This window comes from Procambarus clarkii, chromosome 80, assembly GCF_040958095.1.
Source record: "Procambarus clarkii isolate CNS0578487 chromosome 80, FALCON_Pclarkii_2.0, whole genome shotgun sequence".
Lineage (NCBI taxonomy): Eukaryota > Metazoa > Arthropoda > Malacostraca > Decapoda > Cambaridae > Procambarus > Procambarus clarkii.
In genome coordinates, this window is record NC_091229.1 from 20373403 (window position 1) to 20386633 (window position 13231).

The 13231-nt window shown below is 43.8% G+C and overlaps 1 protein-coding gene across 3 annotated transcripts in view; it reads right to left on the bottom strand.

Annotated features, from left to right (window-relative positions):
* Nucleotides 1-13231, bottom strand: part of Cht10 (Chitinase 10) — a 114630-nt gene that overhangs the window by 57910 nt on the left and 43489 nt on the right. For all 3 annotated transcript variants that reach the window (XM_069314874.1, XM_069314875.1, XM_045727592.2), the window contains exons 2-7: nt 7689-7879; nt 7163-7349; nt 2840-3031; nt 2274-2426; nt 1582-1756; nt 489-665 (exon numbers count right to left, since the gene is read on the bottom strand). In XM_069314874.1, the coding sequence (XP_069170975.1) occupies nt 489-665; nt 1582-1756; nt 2274-2426; nt 2840-3031; nt 7163-7349; nt 7689-7861 (1057 nt within the window). In that variant the 5' untranslated portion in view covers nt 7862-7879. The remainder of the gene's footprint in view (nt 1-488; nt 666-1581; nt 1757-2273; nt 2427-2839; nt 3032-7162; nt 7350-7688; nt 7880-13231) is intronic.

Genomic DNA, 13231 nt, shown 5'->3' on the forward strand with positions numbered 1-13231 from the left:
CACAGATATTTTAAGAGGTTCCCTTAATAATTATCATCATTAAAACTATATGAGTATGTCCACATAATGTGGAAACCTCGCCTTGTCAGGGGAAGGGTTTCTCAAGCATTTACGTGTCTATTTATGAAACGTGTACATCTTTCCTCGATCATGGCAGCTTAGCCTATTTTTAAGAAACTGTTTACGAGCTTTCAAACTTAGCAACCCAAAATTTGGTAACATTACAGAATAGAAAGAAAAATGAAAGTATGATGAAATAGAGTATAACTGCTAATTTTGAGGGAAGACGCTCCTTTCATATAGGTAGGCACTGAGCCTCATTTCATATTGATGGACATTGCTGGAGCTTAACTTCAGATGGTCACTGAGCTTAACTTTAGATAGGCATTGAGCTTAACTTTATACATGGGCACTTTCCAATTAATACAAAAAAAGATTCGTTGGCCCTAGGATTACCTGAAAAGGACTTATTCCAAGGCTTAGCCTACCTTGGATAACGTCGAGCTTCTCATCAAGAGAAATGATGGTGTGTTCATTCTTCTTGAGACCTGCGAAGGAATAGATGACGTGGGTGCAAGAGAAGGGGTCGATGTCCGACACGGAGAAGTCAAAGGGCTCGGGCCTGTACACTGACCATCCTCCAAAGTAACATATCAGCTTGTAGTCTGTCGGTGGAATAATAATAATAATAATAATAATAATAATAATACCTACCAAAGATGTAAATGCCAAGGCATTACTTCTGTTCAAAACCCATTTAGAAAAAATCCTCAGGAAGAATGAGGGGAGCCTTTGACAAGCCGTCGGCTTCTTGTTCCCATCGAGGCAAGTAGAGATATAAGTAGATTCAAGTAATAATATTTAATTGCTCTAAAATATTATATAGGGTTTGAAATACTCATAGAACAAGAGCGTGATGGGGAAGGGTTGAGGGAAGGGTCTAGGGGAAGGAGGGAAGGGTCTAGGGGAAGGAGGGAAGGGTCTAGGGGAAGGAGGGAAGGGTCTAGGGGAAGGAGGGAAGAGTCGAAGGGAAGGAGGGAAGGGTCGAGGGGAAGGAGGAAAGGGTCTAGGGGAAGGAGGAAAGGGTCTAGGGGGAAGGAGAGAAGAGTCTAGGGGGAAGGAGAGAAGAGTCTAGGGGGAAGGAGAGAAGAGTCTAGGGGAAAGGAGAGAAGAGTCTAGGGGAAAGGAGAGAAGAGTCTACGGGGAAGGAGGGAAGAGTCTAGAGGGAAAGTGGAAAGGGGCCAGGGGAAGGAGGGAAGGGTCTAGGGAAAGGAGGAAAGGGGCTAGGGGAAGGAGGGAAGGGTCGAGGGGGAAGCAGGAAAGGGTAGAGGGAAAAAGGGAGGAAAAGACAAAAAGACAGACACAGGGGGCACATAGATATTCTAACAAAAACTATAAATAATCACTATTACAAGGCAAGATAACAGTACATAATGAAATCACAATAAAGTGACATATCAACGATAAAATGAGAGCATCCCTTCAGAGCAGGACGGCATGATCGACTCTGCAGGGATGCTAGTTTCGATCACGCTATCAGGCTCTGAAGATTTTTTTCAGGGGTAACAGTGTTATACTGACCTCCACTCTGGCTCCTGATGGTGGCCTTGTAGTTGGCCAACTCTCCGCCAGCTTTATATCCCAAGGAGGCATCCGAGTGTGAGAGGATGTTGTCGTCGTCGAACTCTGGGCCAAATGCAACTTTACTCAAGCCCAACAGCTGCTCAGACCAAATCCCATATGGTCGACTGTTAAGCTGTTGAAGAGAGTATTGGTGTAAGCTCACACAATCTTCTGTTCATTCCACAATCTCCCATTTACAATCTAAGATAATCTCCTGTTCACACCCCCAGACAATCCCCTGTTCACACTGACCTGCAAGGGCACATCCATGGTCTGCACTGACCTACAAGACCACAGTCATGGCCTGCACTGACCTGCAAGACTACAACAATGGTCTGCTCTGACATGCACTGCAAGGGAGGGGATTGACCTGTACAGGGAGGGGGGACTGACCTGTACAGGGAGGGGGGGCTGACCTGTACAGGGAGGGGGGAACTGACCTGTACAGGGAGGAGGAACTGTCCTGTACAGGGAGGGGGAACTGACCTGTACAGGGAGGGGGGAACTGTCCTGTACAGGGAGGGGGAACTGACCTGTACAGGGAGGAGGAACTGTCCTGTACAGGGAGGAGGAACTGACCTGTACAGGGAGGGGGGAACTGACCTGTACAGGGAGGGGGAACTGACCTGTACAGGGAGGGGGGAACTGACCTGTACAGGGAGGGGGCTGGCCTCCTCCGGGTCCTGGATGGGCGTACGCAAGGGCGGGGACTCAACGGAGTCCCGGATCCCCACCCAACCGAACTTTTCGTCGTCCTCGTAGATCCCGCCGTCAGACACCTCTATGACAACCGCTTGTATTTCCTGCGGGTGATACTTGTATTGTACTGTGCGTGAACAGTGAGGAAGGGAAGGAGGAGGGAAGGAAAGGGAACAAGAAGAAGGCAGTACAGGAGCATAAAGGGACAAGAAAGGAGTTGGGATTCAGCAAGACGGCGAGGGAGGTACACAGCAACTCAAGCAGTAATAACAGCTTCAAGAAGCTGTACCATCTTACCCCAAAAGCACACATACATATCACCGGAAAAAAAATAATTAATAACTTATCCAAACAAACAAAAGCATGACACTCAAAAATTAACTAGCATGACAAAATATTTACGATTACAAAAACGTGAAAATAAATCTCATCCAAGATCTACATTGTATATTAAAACCCGCATTCAATGATAAGAAAAAAGGCCATCCCTTGAAGGAGGCCGTGGAGGAGGACTCACATCATCTCTAACGCCTCCAGAGTACGGGGTCTGGAAGTGGGGATACGACTCGACGTTGCTTCGAGAGAATGGCACCTCGTCCTCCTCCTCCGCCACCCTGAAAATGTATTCCTGGGCTTCGAGGGGCACCGACTCGACGGCATCGCGCAGGGGGGTATGGTCGAGGTCCTCCTCGTCCTGATGTGCTGGACGCTGAAGAAGAAAGGAATGCACATGAGTTTTATAATGATATATCTTGCTTATTAACATACAATGGCTCGAATTTTCATATGTATTATTGGTTACATAATACAGTCATACACAGGCACTAACGGTTTATAAAATATAATTTAAATGTGTTTAATCTGTACAGTAATAGTACATAGTACTGTAATCATTTGCTAAATCTCTTGACAATTAAAATATTTTTTAACTTGCTTCTCTATCATAGTACTATGACCAGACCACACACTAGAAGGTGAAGGGACGACGACGTTTCGGTCCGTCCTGGACCATTGTCAAATGACTTGAGAATGGTCCAAGACGGACCGAAACGGCGTCGTCCCTTCACCTTCTAGTGTGTGTGGTCTGGTCAACATACTTTAGCCACGTTAAAATAAAATAAAAATAAAAATAAAATAAAATAAAATGTTTATTTAGGTAAGGTACATACATACGATAAATTTTTACAAAGATTGGTTGACTTATAGGTAGAGCTATTTATTTATTTATTTATTTATTTATTTATTTATTTATTTATGCATATACAAGAATGTACATAAGGAATGTGAGGATACAAATATGGTAATTACAGTCTTGTAAAGCCACTAGCACGCGCAGCGTTTCGGGCAGGTCCTTAATCTAAGAAAATTTTAAGGAAGTAAATACTTGCAAAATTTATAGACAAAAAAATGATAACAGATTACATGGAATGAAAAAAAAGATGAGAGAAAATTATAGGTACAGTATATTAAAGCACATAGGTAGCTATGATTGATTGCAATGACAGCTTAAAATGGTAGTTGACAACAAATTGGTAGGCACAATACAGCAGAAACAATATAAGATTGATTGCAATGACAGCTTGAATGGTAGTTGACAAAAATTGGTAGTCACAATACAGCATATGGCTAGCACATAAAAGAAGACAGCAATGAACACAATTATAAGGTTGTTTGATATTACATAAAAATTAGGAGATTGGGTAACACTAGGTACAGAGCAAATTTAAAGCTCAGTGTAGGAAACTAAATAGATGAAGTTAGGTACTTTTTGGTTTTGCTTTTAAATAAGGCAAAAGTTTTACAGTTTTTCAATTCACTAGGGAGTGAGTTCCATAGACTAGGTCCCTTAATTTGCAAAGAGTGTTTACACAGATTAAGTTTGACCCTGGGGATATCAAAGAGATATTTATTTCTGGTGTGGTGATAATGGGTCCTATTACATCTGTCCAGGGAGAGTTTCAGAGCATGGTTTGCATTTAAGAACAGGGTTTTGTAAATGTAGTTGACACAAGAGAATGTGTGGAGGGAGTTAATATTTAGCAAGTTTAGGGATTTAAACAAGGGAGCTGAGTGTTGTCTGAAAGCAGAGTTAGTTATTATTCTGATAGCAGATTTTTGCTGTGTGATGATGGGCTTAAGGTGGTTTGCAGTGGTAGACCCCCATGCACAGATACCATAATTAAGATAGGGGTAGATTAGTGCATAATATAGTGAGAGGAGAGCAGAGTTAGGAACATAATATCTGATTTTGGAGAGTATACCAACTGTCTTAGAGACTTTCTTAGTTATGTGTTGAATGTGGGTGCTGAAGTTGAGTCTCTTGTCTAGGAATAGGCCAAGAAACTTGCCATCATTTTTATTACTGATGTTAATGTTGTCTATCTGTAGCTGAATTGCATTTGATGATTTGCTTCCAAATAAGATGTAGTAAGTCTTTTCGATGTTTAATGTTAGTTTGTTCGTTGACATCCATAAGTGGACTTTTTTTAATTCATTATTCACAACATTATTTAGTGTATGTGGGTTGAGGTTTGAGTAGATAAGGGTAGTATCGTCAGCAAACAATATAGGTTTGAGAATATTAGAGACATTAGGCAGATCGTTTATATATATAAGAAATAGAAGAGGTCCTAAGATGCTGCCCTGTGGCACTCCAACGGTAATTGGTAGAGTGGAAGAAGTTGTATCATTGATGGTTACATATTGGTGTCTGTCACTAAGATAGGATCGGATGTAGTCAAGGGCAAGGCCTCGGATTCCATAATGCTGGAGTTTAAGTAAGAGGTAGTTGTGATTAACAGTATCAAAGGCTTTTCTTAGGTCAATGAAGAGTCCAATCGGAAACTCATTTTTGTCAAGGGCTGAGTAGATAATGTCAAGGAGACTAATGATTGCATCATTGGTGCTCTTTTGGGACCGGAAGCCAAACTGGCAGGGGCTGAGTATGTCGAATTTTACGAGGTAGGAATAGAGCTGTTTGTAAATAATTTTTTCAAATATTTTTGATAGAATGGGTAGATTTGATATTGGTCTATAATTGTTTATGTCCGCCGGATTGCCTCCTTTATGGACTGGCGTTACTCTTGCTTTTTTGAGGATATCAGGGAAGGTGTGATACTCTATAGATTTGTTGAACAGTAGTGCTATGGGTGAGGAAAGGGCATGGGAGGCTCTCTTGTACACAATGGACGGAATTTCACTGGTGTTCCCTGCCTTGGTTTTTAGAGAATGTATGATGGACACAACATCTGCCGGGCTGATTGGTGAAAGGAGAAGAGAGTTTGGATAGCTGCCTGAGAGATATGTGTTAATATGTGTCTGAGTCTGTGGGATTTTACTGGCAAGATTAGCACCAACCGATGAAAAGAAACTATTAAATTCATTTGCCATTTCTAAGTCAGTTGACGGTATACCCCCATCCTTGTAGAGTTTTATTTGGTTATGTGAGTGTTGTTTAGTTCCTAGGATACTAGAGATAGTTTTCCAAGTGCTTTTCATGTTGCCTTTTGCTTCATTGAATCTATTGACTCTATTGAATCTATGAATCTAGATAGAATCTAGATAGATTCAATAGATAGATGAATCTATCTATTGAATCTATTAAGCTAGTACATACAATGCCTAAAGCCACTATTACGCAAAGCGTTTCGGGCATGATAAACTTAAATGACAAGCTTAATACTAATTGAGCATAATGAGTAGAATGAAAACAAGAAATGAAAACATAGATGAAAAAGCAGCACAAATACAATAATGTCGACAAACAGCGCTCTTTAAAAAAAAACAGACATTGGTTGACAATAGAAGGGTGAGGTAGGTTACAGGGAATTTATTAGGTATAGCTTCGTTTTTAACTTAAACTGGTTGAGAGAGGTACAGTCTTTAACATGGTTGGGAAGGTCATTCCACATTCTGGGCCCCTTGATTTGTAGAGCATTTCTAGTTTGATTAAGTCGTACTCTAGGAATATCAAAACTGTATTTATTTCTGGTGTGGTGCTCATGGGTTCTGTTACAACCTTCTATGAAGCTTTTGAGATCAGGATTGGCATTATAGTTTAGCGTTTTATATATGTATAATACACATGAGAGAATGTGCAGTGACTTAATGTCTAACATATTCAGAGATTTGAGTAGGGGTACCGAGTGATGTCTGGGGCCAGAGTTGGATATTGTCCTAATAGCAGCTTTGTGTTGAGTAATTAGAGGACGTAAGTGATTTTGGGTAGTAGAGCCCCAAGCACAAATACCATAGTTGAGATATGGATAGATAAGGGAGTAATAGAGAGTCACCAGGGCAGGGCGTGGTACATAATATCTGATCTTAGAAAGAATGCCCACAGTTTTTGAAACTTTTTTTGATATATTTAGAATGTGTCCCTGGAAATTCAGCTTGTGGTCAATGAGAATGCCAAGGAATTTGCCATCTAATTTGTTACAAATGTGGGTATTGTTTATTTTGAGATTTATTTGATTAGAGGATTTATTGCCAAACAGAATATAGAAAGTTTTGTCAATGTTAAGGGTGAGTTTGTTGGCAGTTAGCCAAAGATGGACTTTATTTAGCTCAGTATTTACTGTGGCATTTAGAGCAAGGGGGTCAGGACTGAAGTAAATGAAGGTTGTGTCGTCAGCAAATAGAATTGGTTTGAGGTGTTGGGAGGCATTTGGAAGGTCATTAATGTAGATGAAAAAGAGGAGAGGGCCAAGTATGCTGCCCTGAGGAACACCAATGTTGATGGTGTTCCAATGATCAATGGTGATGGTGGTGTGATGGTGTTGACGTTATTGTGACTCATCGCCTGCATTCCACAGTACTGTAACCTGAGTACAAAACTCACCGCATAGTTTAATGGAGAAGCGAACTGAGCTCTGTGTGCAGGTGGTCCGGGGAACTCAATATGGCCTCTGTCGAAGCCGGAGTTCTGTTCCTGCGTGTATGGCGCCGCGTAAGGGATGTTAGAAGGCACACTGTACCTGACAGGATTCTGTCCACGGTGACGGATGTTGATCTCCGTCGGCGAGAAACTGAGAACGAGTCCGCCAAGCACGTCATTAGTGGGTTTAAGGACATCAGCAAATTGTATGAGCAAGACATGGGGGGATAGAAATAGCCTAAACTGTTCTATCCCTTTGAGACATATTTTATCGTCTCAATAAACGTATATGAATGAGCAAGACAGGGCTATCATGTATAAATTACAAACAAAAAATATATACAGACTGTATAAATCAATATCCAGAAATCGGTAAAATATATTCAATTACAGATTGGACAAAATCCTAACATTATGACATTTGTACACATTCTTTCGAATAAACTTGTCAATTTTGAACTGAATGTGCGAGGCCGGCCATGCAACACACCTGTAGCTGTAGAGGATGTGTTTGTAATCAAGAGGTTGACTACTCTGAATGTTCTCCGGGGGATGGATGTAGAAAGGCACGGCCTGGAAGCCGCTAGCGTGCCGGAAGGTCGGATTCAGGGACACTGCTTCCGCCATCGCCGCCAGCACCGCCACCACCACCACCAGCAACATCTTCGCCTAGCCCACCGGCTGTAATGCAAAAATGAATCTGGTTTAGTATCACTTGGTATAAACATGCCCACGTACATAGCTTACGGTAATAGGTTTGAATTTAAATCGAAATAAGTTTATTGAGGTAAAATGCACACACTCTCTCTCTCAAAACTTAATACCCGTATATTTTTTTTTTTTTTTTTTTTTTTTTTTTGAGATACATACAAGAGTTGTTACATTCTTGTACAGCCACTAGTACGCGTAGCGTTTCGGGCAAGTCCTTAATCCTACGGTCCCTGGAATACGATCCCCTGCCGCGAAGAATCGTTTTTTCATCCAAGTACACATTTTACTGTTGCGTTAAACAGAGGCTACAGTTAAGGAATTGCGCCCATTAAATCCTCCCCGGCCAGGATACGAACCCATGACATAGCGCTCGCGGAACGCCAGGCGAGTGTCTTACCACTACACCACGGAGACTGCAATAATAGACTGCGCTATTAATACATTGTATATTAATAATACTCTCAATACTTATTATATCTGAACCCTTCCCTTGAATGCAATATCAACACACTCTCCCTCACCGTCTCAACACAAGAAAGAACTTTCTCAGTGTCAGAGTAGTTAACAGTTGGAAAGCATTAGGAAGTGAATAAATAAAATAATTTTTAAATAAAATGTTTAATGTTTATTTGTTTTATGTGGAGGAGGTTGACTCCATACACAGTTTCAAATGTAGATATGATAGAGCCCAGTAGGCTCAGGAAATGACAGTTGAGAGGCGGGACCAAAGAGCCAAAGCTCAACCCTACGCAAACACAACCAGCCGAGTACATACGCCGATCACAATAATTACATACATGTAAATTGATGTAAATATAATCTTTATATTGTATATTATTTAATAAAGAAAAAAGTCAATACGCCGACGGTTAGAAAGGCGGGATCCAAGAGCTAAGAGAACTGGTTCTGCAGGCGCAATAATTGACACAAATTGTGAGGTACATTCCGGCTTCACTTCACACAGTCTAACAAGTCATTGCCAGATCATTAGTGTAAGACGCCTCTGCGACAGCTGTAATTATACCTAACGATGCTGTTAACCTTCCCGCCCCGCTGGTCATTACGGGAAGCTCTCGTGTCGATCATGGGGCACCCGTGTTGGGGTGGTGGGTGGAGCCGTGTTGAGGTGGTGGGAGCAGCCGTGTTGGGGTGGTGGGAGGAGCCGTGTTGGGGTGGTGGGAGCAGCCGTGTTGGGGTGGTGGGTGGAGCCGTGTTGGGGGTGGTGGGAGGAGCCGTGTTGGGGTGGTGGGTGGAGCCGTGTTGAGGTGGTGGGAGCAGCCGTGTTGGGGTGGTGGGAGCAGCCGTGTTGGGGGTGGTGGGAGCAGCCGTGTTGGGGTGGTGGGAGGAGCCGTGTTGGGGTGGTGGGAGGAGCCGTGTTGGGGGTGGTGGGAGGAGCCGTGTTGGGGGTGGTGGGAGGAGCCGTGTTGGGGTGGTGGGAGGAGCCGTGTTGGGGGTGGTGGGAGGAGCCGTGTTGGGGTGGCGGGAGGAGCCGTGTTGGGGTGGTGGGAGGAGCCGTGTTGAGGTGGTGGGTGGAGCCGTGTTGAGGTGGTGGGAGCAGCCGTGTTGGGGTGGTGGGAGGAGCCGTGTTGGGGTGGTGGGAGGAGCCGAATTGGGGTGGTGGGAGGAGCCGTGTTGGGGTGGTGGGAGGAGCCGTGTTGGGGTGATGGGAGCAGCCGTGTTGGGGTGGCGGGAGCAGCCGTGTTGGGGTGGTGGGAGGAGCCGTGTTGGGGTGGTGGGAGGAGCCGTGTTGGGGTGGTGGGAGGAGTCGTGTTGGGGTGGTGGGAGGAGCCGTGTTAGGGTGGTGGGAGGAGCCGTGTTGGGGTGGTGGGAGGAGCCGTGTTGGGGTGGTGGGAGGAGTCGTGTTGGGGTGGTGGGAGGAGCCAGGTTGGGGACGGTTGTGTAGAGATAGCAAGGGGGTCAAGACCAGTAATGAAAAAGCACGTAACATTAATTGTCATGACAGGGGGATACTCTTCTAAACGCATGAATGCCGCTCTTAGTTCCCTCTTAATTAAGATTTTGTAAGCAGTTTGCAGCTTAAAATTTTGTAAGATGTATTGATAATTTATTATATTGCATCTATTATTTATTATTAATACCATTATTGCAAAAACTCTATTAAATTAGCACACAATACTAATTAATTGTTGCACTGTATTCTATGTCGTCTTTTTGAATAAGTAAGCTTACAGCTTAAAATAGTTAAACAAAAAATATATAAAATATTGTCTACGTTTACTGCTTCCTATGATAGTTATTGAAACAATATATTTGTTGCTTAAAACATCGATCAATTTAACAGATTTCTTAAAACATTTACGGTCGACATAAATCATGTAAATTTGGCGCGCTCTCAGGCTTTAAAAAAAGTCACTAAATTATCTTAGTTTTGCCCGCCCTGCGCGTCCCATATATCACCACTGCGCATGGCACACTCAGCCGAAACATAATTCAAGTGACAGGAGGAATATATATAACAATCCAGCAAGTCTTCTTCCCAATTTGTTATAATCCTTTATTTAAAATACAATATGTATATACCAAAGGAATTAAATATGCTGGGGCCTGACGGCTGAGTGGACAGCGCATTGGCCACGTAGTCTTAAGGGTCCGGGTTCGATCCCCGACGGAGGCGGAAACAAATGAGCAGAGTTTCTTTCACCCAACTTGGGCTAGACGGTAGAGCGACGGTCTCGGTTCATGCAGGTCGGCGTTCAATCCGTCCAAGTGGTTGGGCACCATTCCTAACCCCCCGTCCCATCCCAAATCCCCAGAGACAGTGTATGAAAGAAAATGTTGCCCAAACGCTCCGTTCGTCCACTTTGTACAGATAGTACTTCAAAGCCTACTGAAGGGGCGCATCCGATCCCACGATCGTCGTCGCCCCTAAATCAACACAACAAAGCCTACTGAAGATAGCTCGAAGGTAAATAAGCAAGGCAATTGTGAGATGTGTCAAACGTAACACTTGGAATGCAGATGTGTGAGAGTTGAGACCGAATAACTGCAGGTGCAAAAAAAAACTAAGATTCCTTGTGGGGAGACGTTTGGGCGGGCGAGACAGTTGGTGGGTGAGACAGGCTGCAAGTGACGGAACAGACGGGCAGCGGGACCCTAGATGTTGTCTGTGATTATCCGTTACGCGTCTTGAGAATAATTTACTGTCTGCTTTGATACTTTATTTCTTAGGTTATACAAGCACTAAAATCACGCGAAGCCTAAACTCTATCAAGATAATCATTTAAAATGGATGAAAAAGATACGCAGCTTTGCTTTACTACCGATGCTTTCTTGTTATATCCATAATGCCCTTTCAGAAGGATTTAAATTCTTCTTTACTTCCACAAACGCTATCCAATCTTTGTTTACATTCTGGCGTTTATATATCCCCAGTCATCACATTTATTATCTCAATTCTCAATAGCTTTTGACGCAACGAATACCATTTATTAACAAAATAAAAATTACATTTGAGCAAAAACCAGAACGAAAACAATGATATAGCGCCAATTATGCACAAGTCACCATTCAAGAGACTAGAATGACTGGATAATTAAAGTGAGGTTAGAGTTGGCAACACGACAAAAGAGCTTCCCATAATGGCGCCATAAGATCCCATTATCTATGTTGTCATTCCTTATGGCGCACCACAAGGTCGCTGCTGCCTCCCTGGCCGTTGATCGTCACCAGGGGCGATGGGGGAGAAATGGGGGGTAAAATAGGGTACGAAAGGCTGGAATCCTAATGGCGGTGACGGAGTATCAAAATACAGTCCCCTGGTGGCCCATTGTTAACACACTCGCCCCGCGAGCGATTTGGTCTGGGTTCGAGTAGTGGCATGGGAGGATTGACTGGGCAACACTCCTTAACTATTCACCTTTGTTCACCCAGCAGTAATTGGGTAGCGAGGGAGGGAATTATCAGGGGAAAGCGCCGAGCCATTACGACTATATAGCCCTTGGAAGGGATCAGGATTTGGGATGGGACGGGGGGGGGGGGGGGGAAGGAATGATACCCAACCACTTGTGGACGGTCGAGAATTGAACACCGACCTGCATGAAGCGAGACCGTCGCTCTACCGTCCAGCCCAAGTGGTTGGGCAATTGGGCAATTGATTCCCAGGAAGAGTGAGACAGTTTATTATCGGTTTGGCGCTTTCTCGTAATTTCGTCTCATTTCACCTAGCAGTAAACAGTCACGCATGGAGTTAGTCGACTGTTATGGGTTTCACAACAATATCAGAATCGCTTATAACAATAGCACCAAATCAGAACCAGACACCCATTTGGTCACAAGGGAGACATCTCCCGTCACGCAGGGTGCAGTCGCACCTCCACAGATCTCCAGTATCAGCTCTTGATACTGGTAATGGCTCAAAAGGGCCACCACTTACGGGCTATTCATGCCCGTGCCACCTTTTGGGTGGCTTAATCTTCATCATCATCAGAACCAGACACACTCTACGGGCGACAGTGGCAACATCTGTCGTTTCAGATATTGTCGTAGTGGTCGTGGTAATATCGTTGGTAGTTTCAGCGCTGCTCTGGAAGGTCAGAGGCTGACCTTCTGAAGGTCTCGCTTCATGCAGATCGGCGTTCAATCCCCGACCGTCCCCGAAGGAGTTGGGGGCACCATTTCTTGTCACCATATCGAACTGGCTGTATTGCTTACAGTGACCTCTACATAAGCACAACGGTGAACTTTAAGCTTCCGATAACTATAAAAAAAACTTACATACAGAATACAACAGTGAACTTAAAGCCTGGTGTTATTTTTTAAATTATTATTCAAATTATTATTCAATGATAATCGAATTATTCAACGATAATTCAACGTCGAATCATCGTTATGAATGTCGAATCATCGTTATCAATGTCGAATCATGGCCACCGGGAAGAGGCTCATCAAAACAGCGGCCGAGAAAGCAAGTTTCTGGCGCTGATTGTGAATACAAAACACATTTTGCTAAGCTTAACTTGACCCCCAGGGCCAGCTTCTCAAGGTTGCCGGTCCGTAGCCCTTCTGAGACAAGCTGCCGGACTTGTTTACCGTCCAGGGTAAACACCTCCCTCCCCTCAGTCATCGACCCCACACCGTGACGCCTTGATAATGCTTAAAAGATTCCAATGCTCTTTTTTCGCCCTCTGAGGGATCAGAGATGCAAGAGAGAGAGTCTATGTACCTTGGTCGAAGTCATTGCGTTCCATGGGCCAAATTACTGGTCGATTCGTCGTTTTATCGTCGTCGGAAAGACGAGTTTTTGACGTAATCATCGTCGTAGATCGACTGGGACTTCGATGTTGCAATCGACGTCGGAAAGAC